Source organism: Prosopis cineraria, unplaced genomic scaffold (assembly GCF_029017545.1).
Source record: "Prosopis cineraria cultivar Desert tree isolate PC_DT_omini unplaced genomic scaffold, ASM2901754v1 PC10, whole genome shotgun sequence".
NCBI lineage: Eukaryota > Viridiplantae > Streptophyta > Magnoliopsida > Fabales > Fabaceae > Prosopis > Prosopis cineraria.
In genome coordinates, this window is record NW_026555341.1 from 15211999 (window position 1) to 15235437 (window position 23439).

Sequence of the window (23439 nt, forward strand, 5' to 3'; positions counted from 1 at the left end):
GTTGAGGATTCAGGAAGTAGAAAGTATAAGGGTAAGACTATTGTAAGGAGAAAGAAGAGTACTCCTTCTAGACTGAGTAGATTCATACTTAAGGTTGTGAAGGACTTGCCTCCTCCTAACACTTTTGAACCTAAGACTTCCAAGCCTTCATCCAAGTCTTCTAAACCTCAATCATCTTAACCTTCTGTACAATCAAGAAATTCCATAAGTTAATGGACTTCATAAGTACCATTTTCAAAGACTAAACAATGTGTTTATTTTTTAAGTTGAATGTTCTGTCTTTATCTTTATTAAAATAACTCCTGTAAATCTCTTGATTATACATATTCAAGTTCATATCTCTATTTCTATTGTTACCTTAGATTTTTTTTTGTTTAAGGAGAGACTAAAGTCTCTTAAAGACTAATGATTTGCATCTTAGTTTTGTCATCATCAAAAAGGGAGAGGAATGTTAAACCATGGTTTTGATGATTATAAAGTAAAAATAAGATTGTGTTTCACAAGTTATTTAATCATAATTAAGGTAATTGGCTAAAGATTGAATTAAAACTGACTTCAAAGGTAGGTTATGCATTCCAAACAGTGTGGCCCAAAATCTTTTCTAATACCTCATTTGATTCTTTTGAAGAAATTCTAACTTAGTTAAGTATTTGACTTAACTATAAGTAGTTAAGTATTTGACTTAACTATAAGTCTTTTGGATACTTAAGTATCCTTGTGTAAGATTCTTAGCTAAATCTATTGTTAAAAATCTTTTTCTAGAACTTCCTTTTGCCTAGTGTCTTTAGCATTGGTACTGTGCCCTTAGCACCAATTCTATTAATCTTGTTCCTTCATAACTTCTTTGCTAAGTGTGCCATAGCACCAGTACTATGCCTTTAGCCTTAGTGCTACCCTTATTCTCCATACTTTTCTTCATTCAAAAACTTTATCTCGTTCACTCATTTCCTGTCTAGCATTGTTACTCATTATGATAATGTTGATACTATTATTTAGAATACATAATACTTTCTTCTATTAAGTGTACTCTGAGTTAAGTTGACACCTGAGATGTCCTTCAAATTTCTCTACTAACACATGTGCTACTGTTATAATATCAATACTTCTTTAACTTAATTCTTAGGGACTTTGTGTTATTTGATTTAATAGCGGTGCTATCTCTTCTTAACACCTATGTTATCTTGCTTCTTGAGAAAACTCATTATTTCCACAAAAAATGCTAAAGATCTTCATCATTTATGAAGAAGCTTAATTTAGATACTATCAGAATAACACCTGTGCTATTTTCATTATGCTTTTGCTTTTGTTCATCATAGCACTAGTACTAACCTCAATAGCACCTGTACTAATTTAGATTTTTCATGCTCTTTTTACATTCTCAATTCTAAACCCTTTAAAACTTATAGCTTAGCTACTCTTTTCATCTGCAATCAATTATGTTCATTTTATAACCTTCTTAGAATCTATCTAAACATAATCTTTGCTTGGATCAAACTCTTTATGACTCTTTCTTAACTCATAACACCAATGCTAAATGGGAACATCGGCATAAAAATTCACCTACTTTTGTTAAAGCATATAATATTTACAGCTATTACGTTGTGTAAAGAGAACTTTTACCATAAAGTACTGTTACACTGCTTCAACCACCAGAGAAAACTCATAAAATGTCAAATATCTAGAAAAGCTCAAAAAAAAAAAAGAAGTGGAAGATGAGTAACTAATATCCAATGCAAGGATTAATGAGTCTAACGAATCATTTACGATTGTCAATCATAAATAGGCTCATTTATGAACAACGAAGATAGAGAGTTGTATAGCTACCAAGAAAGAAGTTCTATCATTAATTCACATTCAATTTTATATCAATTTTTAGTGTAACATTTATTTCTAGTGAGCTTTACTAATTACATATTCACTCTTTGGGAGAGTTCATAACAGTAGTAGTTCATTTTTGAATGTATTATGTTTATTCTTGTTTTATATCATCAAAACATAGAAACTTAAGCTTGGGGAGCTTAAGAGTATTTAATATTACCTTTGTAACGGGAAGAGATTGAGCCTTATTAAGAAGTCTATTAATGTATCAAGGCAACCAAGAGTCCGATTTAATCTTGGTGATATAGTTGAAAATTTCAAGAGGTTCCTGAGAACTGAACATAGAATCAAGTAGTAAAACTCAAACTAAGACAAACCATTTGGGCAAAACTCTTCTCCTACCTCTCATGTTTGGTAATATCATTCCTACATTTCTCTTGTTATTTTTGTAAATTTACTTTAATTTTTAATTAGCCCAATTCACCCCCTCTTAGGGTCTTTTATAGGAAGACGATTCAATTGAGCATCACTATCATGTCAACTTATTTATTGTTATCATAGATACTTAATTATAAGAAATGAATAGGCAGATTCAATGAGACTTCAATAAAGTTATTAACTCTTGTCTTAGCTTTGGATCCAAAAGATGGCTATAAATTATTCAATATTGATCATATTTGTGAACTGGCATCAAGATTTTATCCAAAATGATTTCACTGAACAATAGAGGATACATATAGGAAGAAGGCACATTATGGGCATGACATTCCTCACCATCTTGATTTCAAAAACATCTCAACAATTTCTCAACTATGCCAAGGATTGAAAAGAACTAGGAAAGTTGACAATTGTCATTTGATTGATTAGTTGTTGTAGCTATCGTTGACTTTTCAATTTCAAGTGCAACAAATAAGAGGTCATTTTCAACTATGAATATTCTAAAAAAATAGCTGTAGAAATAGGATGGATTTTCTTGCAAATTGTTTGGTTACTTATATAGGAAGAGATATCATTGAAAAGTTTAACACAGACTCAATCATTGATGAATTTTATGATATGAAAGAATGCCTAATTTTACTTCGATAAATTATTGAAAGGCGTGTTATAGATTTTAATTATTTTAAAATTTATATATATATATATATATATTAATTCCCTTCCAATCCCCCCCCCAACATCCAATGTTGGATTGGTGCCTGGCCTTAATTCTACCATGATATTTAAAGCAAATTTAATTAACTAGCATGAGCCCTTTTTATGATAGAAAAAAGTTTTCAAGAAACATTCAAAACCACCACAATAAAAAAGGCTAAAAGTTATCTTTTTCCAAACACATACATACATACATCAGACACATGTGCGCATGCAAATTTTCCAACACAAATTTATATCACACAAGTAAAAATAATGAATAAGGAATATGTAAATAAAACAAAACAGCACAACTCATAACCTCCAATCAAATCCCCTTACCTTGGGCCCAAAAATTAAAAGAATGTACATTCCAAATCAAACATCAACAAGTGTCAAATAAACAATAAAAAATAAATGCAACTATTCTTATGGCATGGTAGCAGGGTTGGTCTTTGAGCCATTCTTCTTACAGAGTTGGTAGTCCTTGGGCTTGTCCCTTGTCGATGCTCTACTAACTATTCCTGCAACATTTAAGCATATATTGAGTGATTTTTCTCTTTGAGATATCATGCCAAACAAAAAAATAGGGGGTAAGATAATGCCTAAGCCTCTTTGAAGGTTACGGTGTAATTTAGGTCGATGAATAATTTAATTTAGTGGGTTTTCACAATCAATCATTAATCAATGTAATACAATTTATCTCAAAATATTTTTTAATATTACTGTGATAACACGCGCGTGCGTGTGACATTATACATGTTTATATAACAATTATAATTATATTGATTCATATATTAGGCTATATAATATCACAAGGATTCCTTTCAATAACAATTACACATTTTTATCTCTTTTTGGCACCTTATCTCCCCTTTATTTTTTTAAATTGAGATTCTAGGTAATAAGAGATGGTAACTAACCAAAAGTCTCATCACTCCTCATCAAGCCTCAACGTCTCCCGTCCTTTTCTTTCCTTTTTTTTTAAAAAAAAAAAACAAGAGTAATCAGAAAGCTTTGAGAAATAAAACAATGACAACTATAGATGAGTGAAATCAGGATTAAGTGGATGTAAGTTAACCAATCTCTTGTCTGCCAAAAAGCTTTCCAAGCATTAGGCACGAGGAGTACTTGGTTTTAGACAGTCTCAACCCACCCTGGAAAAATCTGTATACCTCCCATAAAATTTCCCCTCGCCTGCAATTCTCTCTTCTCTCGCGTGATTTCTCTCTGCCGCCATGGACGCTCGCTCATCCGTTCACTGAATTTGGATAACCAGTGGTGGGCCACCTGCCCACCTTGTTTTGGTTTCCTTGTTTTTACTTTTCTTCTTTGAAAAAAAATATATATAACTATTAATTTTTTTATTTTTTCCTACAAAATAATTTTTATTTTCTTACTTGTTCTTTTACCATTTACCTTATTTTTCCCTTTTATCTTGTAGATACTTTAAATTTTCTATTATAATTTATTTATAATTAATCAAAGTTCATTAAAAAAAAATTAAATCTTAGCTGTATTCATTTTTAATATAATTTAAATAATATTTAAATAAATGTAATTTCTTAAAAAAGTTAATATTCTATTTATCTAATTTCACTCAACTTTATAAATTTTTCCTTCCTAAGAAATACTATGTCTTGACATTAAATCCTCAAAATAATTTCATGGTAAATTCAAATTACCATAGAATAATTAATCAAGTCCTAAAACTTCAGATGTTACAATTTTTTCCTAAGTCCAACTGTCTTAAATTATCTTAAACAAGACCTTATTCTATCATTATATCTAAAATAATTCTAAAAGACTTTCCGAAAAAGGAAGATTTTACATTCATCATTGAGAACAAAGTTCCTAGTTTGAAGAATAGCACTGATGTCGTTCATCGCCCATGGTGCTTGTCGTCGATGGTGTTCGTTGCGGGTGTGCTCGCCGAATAAGGGAATTTCTTAACGCGTTGTTCATCCTGTACCTCCAAAAAAGGGGAGGAGTTGGGGGGGGGGGGGAATATATTCAAAGTTGGTGAGGGAACTTAATAAGATGTTTGTGACTTATAAAACGGCCATGCTTCTTAGTAATTTCTCTCTATGCTTCTTGTTATTAGAGTATTAATTATTTTCATAAAATTAGAAAACTAGTTAAATGTCAATCATTTCTACAACTTGTTCAAATTATCCTTCCATTGTAATACTTCATGGAAGGGAGAGGAGGCTTAAAAAGCTACTCTCATGATTTTCAAATATAAAAAATTTCAACCAACTCATACAATTAAAAAAATTAATGTTTGAGCTAAAATACCCTTGTAACTAATGTTTACTTCTTCTTTTTTAAATCTAGTGACACTATCCATTTATGAGAATTAATTTATGAAATATGTAATTAATGCTTATTGAAATTTACAATTTTTGTTGTAATAAAAAATAATAAAAACATAGGGTAGTCTTCCTTATAATAAAAAACAGGAAAGGAAATATTTCTTCCGTGTCAAATTATAAGACACTTTTAGATAAAATTTTATATATCAATAAATCTCATTAAATATACCTAATTTTATCTTTCCGAAACAAAAATATAAACTTTTAAAAATACCCATCATTTAATATATTGAACATAGAAGGGATAGAACTTAGTTATAAAAAGAAAAGGGGTAATATTGTAATTGGCACATTTAATAAAAACTTAATCTATCTAAAGTGTCTTATATTTTGGAACGAAAAAATACCTTTAAAAGTATCCTATAATTTGGGACGGAGAGAGTATTATTTAAGAAAATTGTAAAAGAGAAATGAGTTATAAATATTTCATTAAATATAATAAGAGATATGGATTAAAAACCAACGAATAAAGTCTTATAAATAAGAAGACAGAAAGTACCATTTAGTAAAGCCAAAAATGAACTCAACAATCACTAAAATTTATGGACTTCGTCAAAACGAAATTTCTTAATTTCGATTTTTGTGGCAGATTAGCCATGGCCACTTCATCCCATACCAGCCATATGACCCATATCAATAAAACAAATATCAGACCCGAAATGTTAAAAAATAAATCAGAACCCACAAAAGAAAAGGGCAATGAAACAAAAGCGACTCTTGTTTCCTCAACATAAAACGCCTTAGATGCAGTGCTCTAGAAAGGTGTAGCCTGAATGAAGCAAGGCGTTATTATGTAAAAATGCATAATGTACACCCCTGAAAGATTCCAAGTATGTTCCTTATTTGAAAGTGAAACTCTTGAGTACATGGAAAGTTTGAGTCAAAATGAATATTTACATGTTACATTTTTATCAAATGAACTGAAGTCTAGTCCATTATCTGTGTCCTAAATTTGAAATCCCAAAGAAAGTCTTGAATTCGTAGCCCTCGTATGAATACAGGACAATCCATTGTTTTTATGCGCTGAATTGAAAGTACCAATGGCGTTTCACCGGCTACGTTATATTGGAAGACATCATTTTCTCAAAAGAAGCAGAGATCCACGCAGTACGAGAAAATGAAATCTCGGACAATGTTAAACAATATCAGATCCCCATTTGCATCAGCAAATATTTGGTGGATCTTGCTAGCTTATCTTAATGAAATAAATAAATAACCAAATACACCTTCGTTTGTTCATGAAGAAACAGTAAGAGCTCATGTTAGCAGAGTTTGAAACCAAAACCTGAATCCCGAGGCAGCAGTTTGATATATTCTCAACATCAAATTTTTGGTCAGCTGCACAGTGCAAATATCAAGTAAGGTAGAAGGTCTGATTTGCATGAGATCTTCAACTCAAGGATGCCTGCAATGTGAATCCAAAGGTGGGCAAGGAATTATTCACAGAGATGTGGAGGCAATTCATCTATACATGTTGGAAGCTGTTAACTAAGGCTTGTCAGTTGTCACTTTCACTGAAATAGCTTAATCTATGTTGGAAGGATACACTATGCACTTGTATAGTTGTGATTAATTCTTAATCATTTAATATGAAACTATCATACATCTAATATTCTCTTTACTATTTATTCTTTCCTTTTTGTTTTTTTAAATATCAATTTCTTTTAGTCCCAAATCAATGATACCATGTTAAGGTTTTACATTAATCACAAATTACAACTTGTTACTTACACCAAAATAGCTTAAGCTACTTTGGAAAGGCTTACCACACACTTATATAGCTGTGATTAATTCTATAATCACTCAATGTGGAACTATCATACATCTAATAACTGAGCAATTAGTAAAGAACAAATTTAGATTTAGATACACTTCTTCAGTATGTGCTAACAGATTCTGAATCAAAAATGTGACATATGGATCCAAATTAAATATGACAAAGTTACCAGCAACATGTGAGGCGAACAGTGATTGAAGTTTCTCTTTCAGTTTGTTCTGTCCCATATAGTGTTGTCAGCTAGTTACTGCCATGAGAATGGATTGATGACATTGACCTTCCTGATATAGAAGCAGTAGGGCTTGTAACTTCCCTCTCTGCATTGCCAAACGTGGCTTTCCCATTTATCATCTCTACAGCTATTTGAGAAACTTCAACAAACCATTCATCCTCTGGCAGCACACTGCAGTGATAAACTCAAATTTTCAATGAAATCGTGATACAATAATACAATGTTTGGTAGGTAGAAATGTGTTTTCTAGAAAAGAAATGCATTTATCTCATTTTCTTTCCAAGTACATTTCTCATTTACTTTCTAGAAAACACTTTCCACGTACCACATATTGTCTAACAGTTTTAATATAAAAGACCAAATCAAAACGTCAGCTAACTGTTAGCTAGGAAATAAAGCAGTATGTTTCCTATTAATTTGATGATGAAATACTTTTATGATTTGCCATTTAAGAATAAATGTGAATATGAATATTATATACATTTGAAATTCTGCTTCTGCTAGATGAATGTACCTGTTAGGATCTAACCCAGAAGCGGCAACAGCGTCAATGGCCCTAGCAATCATGTTTTTAATAACTTGAGAAAGCTGGCGAGATAAGTAACGACCTTGGGATGTAAATATTATCACAAACTGCATATCCAGATAGAGCTGCACATTTTGTCAAACAAAAAACAAGTGAATTTGGAGTATTTAGGCACTAAACCAAAGTTTGTTTGATACTCATAATAGAAAGAATAAAAAGAAAAAAGAGAAAGGAAAAAATACTATGGATAAGAAATGATACTCAAGTTTTTACTTGAAACAAATAGTAGAAAAGATAGACGATATTAAATAATGATAATTGAAACATAACAAATATATATTGCCAAGAAAAATTAATTTTTATCTAATTTAAAAGCTAGCTTTAAGAACGTGTTTTAGAGAATCCTTAGAGCCACTTTCATTATATTTGTGCAGATTACTTGAATTTTTTTATTAAGTAGAATGCCGAGGCACGTTTATAAAGTTTCGATAGCCAGTAACTAGCAAACGCTAGTCTTAGTACAAGACACTAGATTCCGCTTAAGCACAATGACTTAGGTTCGAGTTCACATGCATGCAAAAAACAACTTTAGGAGAACTCCTTCTAGTTTAGGCTTACCAAAGCTCAGGTCAAGATTAATCGTAGATTGAGGGACCTAATAATAGGATCTTGTTGCCATGGGAGGGAAAAGGGAAAAAAAGGCGGGGGGGAGCCTTCAACAGGTTTTTTTTAAAACCCCCAAGTATCTTTAAAAGAAACTTGAAAAAATAATAATATTGGAGAACTCTGATACTCATCATGCATTAATGCCTACCTGGCTGTAATTGATGATATCACAATAATATTAATTACTTATCCTTTATTTAAATTTGGGATAATGAAATTTTCTATCCCTCAAGTTTACTTCAATTATTCATTAGATCCCACAAGTTTAATTTTGATCAATGTAGCCTTTTACGTTTTCTTAAATTATTATATTAGTCTTTTAAGTTTTAAAACATAAATTAATTATCAAATTAATTTAATGTGCAAAGAATATTGATGACTTAACATTTATATGTATTTAAATAAGAATATATTAATCCTCAAATCAGTTTAATTTTTATCAATCTAAACCCTTATATTGCATTTTGTTATTTTGTTTTTGAAAATTTGAGTCTGTTTTTTCTTACCTGTATAATTACACTTCTTTTCATTAATCTACATAGTTACCATTAATATTCCCTCATTCATGTCAGTAAATTTTAACTGTGTTATTTCCTCTTTAAAACAATAAGAACCAAATTGATGATTAGGGCAAATTTAAGAGACAAAATAGATAAAAATTAAACTTGAGAGATTACATCAATAATTGAGACAAACTTGAAAGACTAAAAGTTTTATTATCTCTTTAAATTTTATCTAAAAGTTGATAACATGTGAACTAAGCAAGCCATAGGAATTTGGAATATTTTGGGTTTGCAAGAGAGTTTTCCTAATTAATTATGCCAAACCTTTTCATTCTGGGAGCTCCCAACATTACTTTTACATCCTTATAAAACCATATTTTAAAATAGCTTTTCCATCCAGCTTTATAAAATATTTATCAAACACTCGACCTACTTTAGGAAGTAAAATTTGAATGAAATGAAAATTTCTTTAGCATCCATAATGCATTAGTCCATTCTTAGTTGATAGTGGTTTCAAAATTTGAATAAAACAAAATTTAAATTCATCAAACAAAGTTAACGTCATGCTTTGTACACTAAAGAATTTTCCTAATTAATTATAACGAGCCTTATCTTTTGGGGATCTCCAGCATCATTTTAACATCCTTCTAAAACTATAGCTTTAAAATAACTTTACTGTTCAACAATATGCATATCAAACGCTTAACTACTTTTGAGAGCAATTTTTCAAATAATTGAAAATTTCAATGATATCCAATAGATACAAGATTTTTCCTAACAAACGTGCAAGATTAAAGCAAATCACAAGAAAAAAAAAGAAATACCTGTCGAAGGCCAAAACCACCTAAAGGTACTTGACCTGCCTCAATCTCATCCCAGAATGCTTGATCTTCAGAAAGCCACAGAATCACTGTTTCTGACATTCTCATTAGTAAAGTAGTAGCAAATCTTTCCCTACCAACAAACATATCTGTAGCGATGCTTGCCATTCGAGAAAGTTTTAAAAACAGCTCCTACAATATCATGAAGTGAAGGCCTACCCTTAGACTTTAAATTAAAAAAAATGAAATAAAATAATACTAGTTAACAAAAAAATATTAGAACATCAACTACCCTTGCCTCACCCCCACCTTTTGTTACTACATGAGATGGAGAACGATGAAAGATTATTCTAACTTCGTAAGTTCTGTTTTAGTTTCATAGAAGCATTCAGTTTTCATTCACAAAAAAAAAAAAGTGAAATAAAACTATAATAACCCAAGCACATATGGCATCATCAAAAGGGAACAAATCAGTAAATTTGGTTCATAAAATTTATAAATTTGGTTTATAAAATCTAGTAAACTAGTTTACTCATAGATCAATGCTATATTGCATAGAATGGGTACGGATATCCGATCCGATACGGCGATACAACTAATTTTCAAAATTGTAGGATTCGGGTATGGGAATATTTATAATATATATTTCAACATTTTATGATATAAGTATAGGTATTTTGATATTTAAAACAAGAATTTCTAAAGTAATATAAAGATATTTACAACAATCAACCAAAATATTATGTTTTTTCAAGTTTTTAAGTGATATAGTAAAAAATTATTAAAAAAAAACTATATTACAAGTGTTAGAATATGAAATACATATGCTGAAATATCTTATAAATATTGTATCGGATACGGATGTGTTTACTTTTTTAAAGCATTGGTGCTTCATGCCATAAGTATGTTCCTATGAAAGATTCTTCAGGTAGACCCTATCCACACAAAATTTGAGACATTCTTGGGTACAAGATTCAAAGGAAGTCCACCGCGTTAAAGTAGTATATCTTACTCTAGACTCTTAAATTATTTACGAATGTGGTTCACAGAGGACATGGTAGAAACTGTTTATTAAAAAAATAAAGTTGCAAGCAATCCATTCACGAATGGACATAAAAACATATCAGAGATGGGCGGGCCCCATAAAAAATTGTGTTTGACATGCTTATATATTTCTTCAAGATCAACTTTATCCGCCATTTTTTAGTAACGCGTCTTCCCAAAACCTTCTGTGGTCCCATTGAAGTTGAAAATACTCCTACATCATAATATGGTTAATCTCTATTTAGTACTCCAGTCCCAAATATAAGACCATTTTAACTACCTTCACAAGGATTAAAAAAAAAGTAGTTAAAAGTGGTCTGGTATTGTTAAAATGGTTAAAAATTATCACTACTTTCTAAGACTACCCTCTAACCAAAATCTATCCATCTTAATTACCTTTAAATTATTTCTTATATAATCTGTCTTTACAATACAATTACTAAGGGCATCTATGAAAAAGAAAAATTTAATACAATTGACTTTTTGTAAAGTATCCTGCATTTAAGGGCAACACTAGCCAGAAGAAAATGTCTTATATTTTGATGCAGAGTCTGTATGCTGTTTTCTAGGAGATACTTGTGAATTTGCTGGTGTTGTCTTGCACTTAAAACCGTTAATTTGGATTTAATGATTTGGATTTGATAGTTTTTAAAAGTACAAATTAATTTGTATTGTTAAAATTTGACACCAATGATTCAGATTTAAAGTGAAGGTGCAGTGAAAAGAAAATGCAATGGGGAGAAACCAAGTCTAAATTTGTCACAGTGAAAGCAAATTTACCTGAAAAATTGGAGAAGGAAACCAATCAGGCTCCTCTGCATGACTATCCATACTCAAATACATCAATGCATTCAAGCGTGTGTTCCCATCTTCTGTGAAAATGAGTTCAAGAGCATGTTGCCTGCAGAAGCTATCTCTTAGGCGATCAACTTCACGCTGGAGCCTTTTCTTCAGCTCCCTCTGTTCAGGAGCCTTCTGATATTTCTCCGGTGCACCTCTTTTCTGAGATTCATCACTTTTGGTGCTTTGAAAAACCTTCACAACAGCACGTGGGATCAACTCATCCGCTAGCAACAATGCATTTGCCAGCAATGCCACTTGTTGTGCTTCTGTCTCAGCTACCCTGACAATTTTTGGCCCTGTGCCTTCCAGGTTCTCAGTTTCCACTGAACCAGGTAGTGCATTTATTAAGAGATTGGCATAGGATTTGAACAGCTGAAGAAGACCTTCATATGCAAGATTGTCCAACTCTAGGAATTCTAGAGGGCCAACATCTTCGAAAAACTCCTGAATTCAGACAGTGGAAAGCCGTATTAATGAAATGCCAAAAGTCAAGAACATAAGCATAGCAGAGGATGGTAATGAAGAAAGAAAATAATAAACAGAGTGAGCTTCAATGATGATTAATCTGATGTTAACAATTACAATATGCAACTGGTTGTCGCTAACTTGCTGGATAAGATTGGTTTTTGCAAAGTAAAAGAGGCAAGCTCAACATTGCTTTTCTATTTTTTTATTTTTTGACTCAGAAGCTGATATGGATATTCATCAGGACATGATACAAAATATAAACACGTAAAACTTAAAATAGAATGTGACAACACATATATCTGGGCATATGCATTAGAGTCGTATTCATATCATAACTAGTCTCAAACTCCTTTGAAAATGCACGAAAGCTTAGAAACAAATGAATTGTCACTCCAGTAAATAGTAAAATAAAAGTATTTTTTTATTTGTCAAACAGTACTTCGATATTATATTCCAAAAAGTTCTACTTGATGATAAGACGTTAAACCGCATGTTTCAAATTCTTCAACTGACAAAAAAAAGAAAAAAAAAAGGAAAGAAAGAAAAAGAAAACTCAGGAAATAACTAAATTATTAACATTTGTTATTTTATTTGAGTCAATGGTTTATGGTTAAGATCTCTAACAAATCTTCAAAAAATGCCCATCGATCTTTAAGTGTGGACAAATTACAGTCTCACATACTCTGTACTGAAGCTTAATTTCAATCAAGAGAATAGAAGGCAGCAAAGATCGAGTTTATGACCACTCGGTCATAAAGCTCTAATATCATGTCAAGAACTACTGCAATTCTAAAGTTCAATTGTCATGCGCAAAACCATTATTCCTTTTCTTAGTATCTCAAGAAAGAGCCATTCAACGTAAAAACCTGAATCATTGAGTTAAACTTCTGAGCACTGCTAGAAAGCTTGGGTGCTTGGGATGCGTTCATCAACGAAGCAGCAGAAGTTAACCCAGAAAGCCTACTGCTAGGTGAATAAGCAAGCAACCAATCATCTGCAGCAGCTCTAGCAGCACAACATTGTTCAATTCTTTTCAAGTTTGTGTTCAGAGCATTCTCAACAAAGGGCCTGAATTGTTTCAACAACACAGGAGAAAGTGCTAACCCTTGAGCCTCTAAGATGTAACAGTGACTCAAGCAAACTCGAACACAGTCAGAAGAAACTCTCAAGCTCCCAGCAGATGCTGTAGATAGCAGAACATGTTTCTTGATGAGAGAGGCAAGGTTGTCAGCCTGCTTTACAGCCCAAGTGACTAACTCGGAAGCATATGCAGGCTCTTCTTCACCAAACACTGTTATGGAATCACTCATTGCCTGTGAAATGGTGGAAAACACAAGCTTTGAGAGTTTGGCTGTGTATGCTCCTCCACTATGTGAGACAGACCTAAGACTCTGCATGGTACGATGTAACTTCTCTTGGTGAGAGTTCAGGAGTAATGTGTGTGCACGAGGACCATCTCCTAGATTTTTTAAAGCTAGAGCAGATGAACAAAGCTCAGAACTACGAGTTGAAGGCTGGCATATAATTTCTGCAAGCTGATCAGCCAATTTGGTTCTGTGTTCTGTAATGGCAGCTTCTAATACAATTAGCGCACTTGGACTTAGAGCTTTTCTGTCTTTAATTTCTTCTACCATGGCATCTCCCTCTTTTAATTCTACCATGGCTTCTTCTATTCTTTTCTCGGCTAATAGGACTTCAAGCTTCTCAAGATAACCTGTAAGCCAATTCTCTGTCTTTGATTGGTCAGCTTTTTCATCAAGCATGTCCTCTGCATCAGAATCTTTGGCTCCAGTGATCAAAGAACCAAGTCGGCTTCTGTCTGCTAAACCATGAACCAAAGCAGCCTGAGTGGATAGGAGATTTCTCATGGAAAGCAGCTCCCCCTCAAGATCTGAGATCTCTTTTGATGTACTATGTCAACAGATTGCAGGGTGCATTAGGTTCTTGATATAATAATAGATCGTATTTTTTTGCTACAGTTAAGAAAACCATTCTCCATCTCCTTAAAATTTGCTTGAACTTACCTTTAATTCAAGTGATTTTTTAACATTATAATAAGGAAGTGGTTTAAAGTCTATTTATAGATATTCCTTATATAATAATAGATCATCTTTTCTGTTATACTTAGGAAAACCATACTCAATCTCCTTAAAATTTGCAACTTATACGTATATATCAATGATCAATTTCACTAAAAGTTGTACATGACATGTTTAGTCTTAACGTATAATTATATGGTTGCAAAGTAGTATAGAATTGGATTAAAGCAATTACCTGTAGATATTACAGCTACGAGTTTCAATTCTACTCTATGCAATGGGCGTATTTAAGATACAATAACAAAATTACCAGAAATCTGAAGTTGCAAAGCTTATACAAGATAAAACAAATAATAAAGAGATAAGTAATAATCTTGGAGATGAGTTCCATTAAAAAGTGTCTTTGACATACTTATGCATCTCTTTATAATTAGTTTAATCTTTTTTTTATCTTTTTTAATTAAGTTTATCTAAATCTTTTTTAATTAAGTTTATCTAAATTTTTCAGAACCAATGCATGTTTGAAAAGTATGTGAAGCAAGAATAAAAAGTAAAGAATGTCTTCAATTAGAGCAAACTAAAGCTGAGGAGGAGCACACATTGCTAGTTGAAATAGCAAGCACTGTTCATAATGACACAGCTTTAGTCAAAATCGAAAGAACTTCTGGATTTATGCTTTCTTCCAAGCAGTGAGCTTCAATATCTGACAAATTTTATTTCCAAATTGTGAGGGAAATACTTGTCTTCAACCGATGATTTCTAAATTGGAGCTTACCGTATGAAAGCTGAATAATTAGCAAGAACACTTTTGCGCATTTCTTCTGCTGAAGCCCTTTTCAACTCATGAAGGTAATTGCAGGCGAGTTTTATATCCTGCAAACAATACAAACACTGATTAAAAATAAAAGCAGAAGAGTGATAAATGTACAAAACAAATGGTAAACTTCAGACGTTATATAATTATCAATAGCATTACTGGCACACAAACTTAAATGGTCAAAAGCATACTACAATTTAGGAACACATTGAAGGAGAAGGATACTAAGACATCCATGAAGCACTTGTATTTCAGTAAAGTAAAAGTGTAAAATCCGTGATTGATATACATCTAATACGTGTATTAAACACAACATAGCAGTTCAAATTGTACCATGAATTTTATCATAATTGTAATTGAACACATCTTCTTAGATGGGACGTTGTGATTATTGTGCAATGACACTTGGAAGGAAAATAGCTCAATTCCTTACAGGATTACCGAAGTATTTTATCAGTAGTATTCTTATGTCGATTGTTAGAGTCACAAACTTTTGTCTCTGGGACAATTTAGCATGTAAATATGAAGCTATGACAAATAGGTTCAACAAAAACCGCCAAGATAATCTTGCTCCGCAGGCTAATCCTTCAAAACGCTTTGTAGTCCAACTAATCAATGATATCAAGAAGGAAAAAAGGGTCTTTCCCTGTTTCAACTTACGATTTGCGATAAAATTATTCTGCTAGCATATGACAAAGATATCAAACCACATTATTCCAATGAGATGCTTTAGGTCCATCAATGGCATAAAAAATTCACACATTTCCCCTATACCAGTAATGGAACCCACATTCAAAACTTGGAATTTATCGGCGCAGAGAAAAAAAAATGAAGGAAAGAAAAATGGGAGGCATAGAAGCAAACCTTCTCGTTCATGCTACGAGATTTGGTAGTGACGTATTCATTGGGATCAAAGGAAGAGTTCTTGAAGATCTTTAGCTTATCGCTGAGAGTGAGATTAGGATTAGCCTCGAGCTCTGAGGAGTCTCCCATACTCAATGAAATGGATCCTCTCGGGGTCGCGTATGGAGTGTGGTCCATTGTGTGAGTATCCCTTGAGAATAAAAAACACAAAAAAGATATTTGATTTGGTTAAAAGTGGATCATTTGATGAGATTGAGAGAAAAAGTGAAAATCACAGTAAGGAAGAGAGTTTGAATCTGGTGGCTAGAGGAAGAAGAAGAGAGAAACTCAATTGAATCAATCGGAAACAAAGGCGGCAAACATGTTTTGCAGCCATTCCAAATACGTACGACTCGCTTTGGTTGTTTTTTTGATTGGTTCCCAACTTATCAAAATAAAATAAAATTAGTGTAATACTTTAATTTAATTTATTATTAACACTTTCAATCTAATTTAAAATCATTATAAATATTAATGGAAGGATCCAAAATAAAAGGAAAGAATGGCATTAAAATTTCAAAATAATAAATTTATAATAGTTAGGTCTCAATAAAATTTTTTAAAATAAAATATCAATTATAAATATTAATTTAAATAGTTATAAATTCAAGAATTTTAATTGTAAAAAAATTTAAATTTTAAATATAATTATAAATTTATAGTTAGGATTTTTATTTATAATTATTTGAATCAATATATACAATTTTTTTTAAAAAAATTATCAAAAACTTAATTCACATAACTTCTCAATTTTAAAATTTATAAAATGTTCATGCCTATATAGGATAAAAATTGGAAGAATGACAATAAAATTTGAAAATTTAAAATTTATGATAGTCAAGTTTTCAACAAAATTTTTAAAAAATAAATTATAAATATTGATTCAAACAGTTATAAATAAAAATCTCAATTGCAAATTGAGATTTATATTTATATTTAAATATTTTATTTTCCATTATAATTCATAAATTTATAATTATTTGAATCAATATTTACAATTTTTTTGAAAAAAAAATTGTTGGGCACCTAACTATTATAAATTCTAAATTTTAAAACTTTAATGTCATTCTCTATAAAAATTTGGTTTATTTTGACGAGTGTAGTAATATTTACATGTTTATTTTGTTTAACTTGTATACTCGTTGCATTGTCCGATGAACTTGGAGCGCAATAGCTATTTATTTTCAATTTATTATTTCATTGTGTAGGAGACATCTGAACAAGAAATAATAATATTGAAGTTTTGATTGGTGTTGCTATCTATTGATGTTGGCATTTATTATCATATTGCATTGTTCAGTTTTCATGCTATTCTAGAAATTATATTATGATGTTGATTGTTCTTAATTTGTCATATTGTATTGCTAAAATTTTTAGTTGATGTTCTTCTCAATTGACACGGTTCTTGCTATATGTTGTACCATATATTGTAATATAAATCATTGTCTCGATTTAGATTTCACTTTTTAGAATACTCCATTGGTCTTATTTATATGGAAAAAAGATTATTTATTTTGATTCATTTATAGGGCACCTTAATGATTATTTTGTCTATCTATTCTTTACCCTTTTATCTCTATTAAATGTTAAGATGGTTATTTTGGGAAAAAAATATTGGGAAGTAAGGCTGAACACATTGCCCAACAACTCGAAAAGCTCAGCTCAACTCGAGGTTTTTTACCTGGCCTAAATGGAAGAAAATGCTACCCATTAATTTTTTTAAGCATGGTAGGGTTGGCCCAAAACTCAGGTTGGGCAGGGCTAAGGCCAGTATGTCCAACCATCATGCCCAGCCCAACCCAAGGATGTTATTTTAAAATGAAGACATTAAACAATTGAATTCGAGGAAGGAAACCCTAGATCAATGAAGTCAGCCACAACTCACTACTCACTTCACTTTAGTCTTCACATCTTCATTCACTTTCGCTTATCTCATCTCGTCCCTCCTTTGAAGAGGCTCCTCACAGCTTCCTCTTCGCCTCCTCGCGGCTTCCTCTTCTCATCACTCCCTCTTCGCCTCTTTGGTCTTGAGTTCAGACATCATGACTGGTTTTACCATTTCAAAGTTTTCCTTTTTATGAGTTCATGACAGGTACCTAATTGCTTGAGGTTGCAAAAGCCATATCTACTGTCAGCATGTGGTTGCTCTAGTTTTGTGAAGCTGTGTCCATTGTCTGATGTTGCCTTCCTCAGCTTCATTCTGGCTTCCTCGCTGCTCTCAACATTGAAGGTAGGTTTATGTAAGGTCTCCCTTACTATTCTCTAATTAATTCCAATTTCAAGATAATCAAAAGACTATCCTAAAAAAATTACCAAGTGTATAAATTTTACAAAATGAGGATCCCAAGTTTTTCAACATTAAAACATTTCAATAAACCTTTACAATTCAAAATCAGAGTAATTAAATTTCTGTAAAAGCATAGGATCACTCATAAGTTAAAGCATATGCAAAAACTATGAAAACAACAGAAGCTGTGTAGAAAAGCAAACATGCACCGTAGCTTATCATACATGCACCATGTCTTATATGCCTCTGTGCCATGTGCCACAGCTCAAGCACTATGTGTCGTGGTGTATTGCATGTGTTTGACAGCACTGCTTCTATCATTTGACAAAAATAGGGGCAAATTTTTGATTCGCTACATTTCTCTGTCCAACGTCCGGTTGAAGTAATCTAAAATGTTTACAGAGAGCTTTCTCCTACCTCTAACTAATGATATTAATTTTATAATCATAACATAGTCAAAATTTGGATACCCTTTTCAATTTTACTATACAACTTAGGTGCCCAATTCACATTTCAAGTGCAAAAAGACAAAATCACATCCTAAATCACACTGAAAAGACCAAAATGAAGTTATGCAATATACCACATCTTACAATTTCAACACCTTTTCAATGTTCAACCCTTAATTTCAAAAACAAAAGAGGGAGCCACAATCTCATAAATCATTGTACCACATCAAAATAAATTGCATATTTGATCACTTCTCACTTGTACTAGTATTTTGGCCCTATTTTAAAATTCACAATGAATACATATATAATCCTAAAGCCTAAAATTACACAATATAATATCACAATCTCATAGTGCAAGTAAGCCAAAAACATAAATTTCCCCTAGGTGGAAATATCATGCAAGATTATACATATTAATAATAAAAAAATGAGGCCTACATATAGGATAGTAATCCTATGCCTTAGACTGTTTCCCTATGTCTTATCCCCTTGAGCTAGCTCCTGTAATATTTAAAATTAATAAGGTGAGTACAACCACTTAGTAACCAAGATTCCTATAACTTATACTAATGCATGTCAATTAATTTAAATACAAGTGGCAAAAAAATCATTCTCAAATCATTTAGCATGTTCAAGAATACTATTCACATTTCTCATTTATAGTAGCATATAATCATGAGACAATGACTTGACAACAAAATTTCACATAGATATAAGACTAATCACATCATTTTCATCACTAGGGTCACAATACAAACAACTATGTGCCTTTTTATGCATGATCGCACTTCCCTTATATCTTCCTTATACCTCTTACATAAAACCATGGGTTATAACATACTAAGATCATCTATGAATTGAGACTACCCAAGCCATTCACACATGAAGGGCTACCTAGCCAAGATGGCCTGTCACATTTGTGGCTTACAGTTTTTCCCATCTCCCACAATGTGAGGTGTCATTCTCCTTTGATTGACTTTCTTACTGAACAAGTAGAAAACTAGCTAGGTTCAAATCCCTCATTGTACAAGTGGAATAGTCCCTCATCGACCAATTGGAACGATAAATATAAGGCAAACCATCAAGCTTTGATGGCAACCTTATCACATGAATTTCAACTCATTACTCCTCTTCTTAGATAAACTCCTACCTCTCATGATCATACGATGCATAATAATGTAACATTTCAAGGCATGTGATTACTCGAAGTACAAGCATGCAAAATATCATCATTGTACTCAATTTATGAATGAATGTCACATATACATGCATAACTAAGTCATTAAACTCCACTTTACTTCATATCATTGAACTCCTCACTATAAAATTTATTGAACTCTATAAAGAACACATCATAAAACTCCATAAAATACTATTTCCCTTTCTTTTTTCACATATCAAGTCATTGAACTTCATTTAACATATAATCATTGAACTCTATTAACAAACCACACCATTGAACTTTAAATAAACCATGTCATAGAACTATACTAACACCTTTCATAGTTTTGCATATACCACATCATTGAACTTTACAAATTTATAATAATTGCTTTTTAAGTAATTTACACCACATTTGCATTTATGACAATTTCACACACTTCAATTATGAGGTATAAATCAATAAATCAATTAAAAAATAAAAGCACAAAAAAGATTTTTTTCGATTACCTCAAACTTTTGAGAGATCAAAGGTTTTTACATTTCAAATTTACACTTTCCAAGCTTTACAAAGCTTAAATAATGCCAAAAGTGATTTCTCTAGATTTAACCACAGTATAAATCATCAATACTCCTTTTTAGATAATTTTTACTATCTAATTTAAACTTCTCCATTCTTAAGATTCAATCCTTTCACATGATACACATAGTGTTTCTTAGCTTCATCTAACTTTCATTAACTTCATTGAACTCCCAATTAGTCATTAATACATCCACATTGCCCCAACTACTACATTTATAGTGGGATTTTTAGGTATTCATTACCCTATAATTATCAAAACTCATAACACCATAAATGCTATGTTTTAATGGCTTAAACAATTTTTATTAACTCTATTTAAGTCAATAAATTTAGACCTGTAGCCTCTATGGATCAAAATCATCTTTCTTAACTAAACCCTAACTTTCAAATTCAAGAAAAATAGAAGAGAAAGAGAGATTCAAGCTTAAGGAACTTACCTTTAGTGTTTGGAAGCTCTAAAACACTTCTAATCTCAACTCTTTAAGCCCTAACAAAGCTCTTTCATTTCTCCTTCTCTTCTCTTTTGTTTCTCTTATGTTTCTTCTATATATTTTCACATCCTATATCTATATATTTGTCACCACATGTTGTGGCGCATGTACCACACACAGCACCATGTGGCATAGAGCAATATCTTGTTTAGATGGCACCGTGCACCATGACATCTTGTATACACTTCCCAACATATGGCACAGAGCCATTTCTCTATGTTTTTCTTACTTTTTCATGCCCAAGTGATCTAACCTCACTCTAAACTCAATACTAAGGCTAAAACCACAATCAAAAACACCCATTAGCTTTTTGTAACCACATACCACAGTAATTTACATAATTAACCTCATTTATCTAGCTAATTAGGGGTCAGATTTTCCTGGATGTTACAGTTCAATTCAAGTACTATGTGGAGTACCTAAAAATATGTACAAACATACATCCCTTAAGTCGTTGTCAAGGAAACTTTAATCTAATGTTTAATATTTATTTCTATGCATAATTAGATTTATATTAAATTTTTTAATGCCTTTAATAATTTTTTTATAATAAAAAGTTTTAGTAATTTTGTAGAAATTTTGGTAGAACCTCCTCAATAAATAGGACCTCTCAAAATTCTATAACACAAAGTTTCAACCAAAAATATCAAATCAGTCAAGAGCAAAACTCTTTCTAGCCAGCAGACAAAATATATATTAATATAAATAACTTAGCTATAAACTATGTGGAGTACCTAAAAATAAGTTTATAAAATAAAATTTTATAATTAAAACTTTACATCAAGACAAAGCTTAATCCTAAGCTCCTCTAGTTTTAGTCAATAATAGACTCCTCAATATTTATCAGGTAGTTTAGTGTCAGCTATACTATTTGAGATCAAAATTATTTTTAGCGAATAATATCCCAATAATAAATAATTAAATATGAATAAAAAAAGTTAAAAACAATTATATAAATTAAAGAGACAATGATTTTTGTAAAAATTCAAATAAATTCAGAATAAAAGGATTTTATATAATTTTAAATGAAATCTTGAACCATTAAATTATCATATCAAATATGCTATGACATGATTTCAAAGAAGCAAATAAACGAAATAAGTAATTATAAATATATTACTAATTAAAATAATGGGACATAAAATTATTAAATAATCAAATTCATATTTATAGGGACTTATTAAAAAAATTAAGAAAGGCAGACACACAATCCACAAGGGCAAATAACCAAACGCGCTTATGCCATAAAGACAAACGTAGACACACAATCTATAAGGGTAAGTAACTAGACACGATCGAAGCCATGAAACAAATATAGACACACAGTCTATGAAGGTAACTAAACAGATGTGGTTGAAGCCCGTTAGCAACCAGTGTTCTGTATAAAGTCCTTTTGAAAAATTAATTTGCAAACATGCGAGAAAAATAATTATTATCGAATTAAAATTTTCTCTTATCTATATTAGACTCGCATGAATTATGTAAATACCCATTCTTTTTAATATAAAACTTACAAGCTTTTTCACAAATCTTCATGATTGTCTTTGTCAAATAAAATATTACTAGAACTTGTAAAAACAATTTTATCAATATTGTAAGCACATGATATGATTTCAAGAAAGAGAGTTATTCAATCAACAAAAGTAATCAATATTAGATAAATACACACACACACACACACACACACATAAATAGATATAATTGTGAAGTGTTGAGGGTAATATCTTGATAAAAAGAAACTTTGCTAATAAATTATTTGGGACGTTATTCACTTACCTGATAATTTTTCAAATAAATAACTTGCTCTTAACTGATCCTCTTGTAACAATGTTTGCTCTGTAAATCCTAATGCTGAAATAATAACATTGTTATTTTATTTTAAATATTTGTTTTTGTACCTTGTCAATCCAAATTAATTTAAAAAATAACATAGCAATAATTAACTTCAATATATATATTTATATATTGTTTCCACAATACTTGGATCATAAGACTAAATAATTTTCCTCATCAATTCCATTTCCTGAAAGTTCACTAACATAAATATAATTAATCAGTTTTCCAAATTCCATTGTTCAATAGATAAAATCAACCTTTACTCAAGAAAATTAAATCCTCATCATCCACATTCCTCATGGTAGCAAAGAAAGAAGGACAAATTTCACAATCTCAACCCAAAACTTCTCAACTCAATAATTCTAAAGAATTCAACTAGTTACATGTTATTTTTTTCAATATTCAAATTTTATACAATGTCAATTTCAATTCACAAGATAACAACATCCAAACCATTTATATTTCTCAAAGAAATTTAATGAAATTTTTAGGAAATACACAATCAAATAATTCCTTCTTATAACATATATTTTAACAAATATATTATAGTCACCAATCTACAAGTTTCATATCTAAGTTCTTCTATCCTAATCTCATCCTAATTGATTCATTAATCATTAACCAATCCAAATAAAAAAATCAATTTAACTCAAAAATTATGGTACA

The 23439-nt window shown here is 31.1% G+C and overlaps 1 protein-coding gene across 1 annotated transcript; it reads right to left on the reverse strand.

The window, feature by feature from the left end:
- Positions 1 to 6203: 6203 nt before the first annotated feature.
- Positions 6204 to 16212, reverse strand: LOC129321215 (exocyst complex component EXO84A-like). Its single transcript, XM_054966911.1, has 8 exons — positions 15925 to 16212; positions 15019 to 15116; positions 13071 to 14115; positions 11674 to 12180; positions 9853 to 10041; positions 7848 to 7984; positions 7271 to 7504; positions 6204 to 6729 (listed from the first exon to the last, which is right to left on the reverse strand). Exons 1-7 carry the CDS (start codon positions 16099 to 16101, stop codon positions 7342 to 7344), a joined length of 2316 nt encoding a protein of 771 aa, XP_054822886.1. The 5' UTR covers positions 16102 to 16212; the 3' UTR covers positions 6204 to 6729; positions 7271 to 7341.
- Between the last annotated feature and the right edge of the window lie 7227 nt (positions 16213 to 23439).

What these genes read in the sequence shown, in the direction of transcription:
- LOC129321215 (XM_054966911.1), bottom strand. Translation starts at nt 16,101, where the DNA reads ATGGACCACACTCCATACGCGACCCCGAGAGGATCCATTTCATTGAGT. An exon ending in AATTATTCAGCTTTCATACG is followed by an intron (nt 14,116 to 15,018) that starts GTAAGCTCCAAT and finishes CTGTTGACATAG; the next exon opens with TACATCAAAAGAGATCTCAG. An exon ending in GTGGTTTTGGCCTTCGACAG is followed by an intron (nt 7,985 to 9,852) that starts GTATTTCTTTTT and finishes CAAAATGTGCAG; the next exon opens with CTCTATCTGGATATGCAGTT.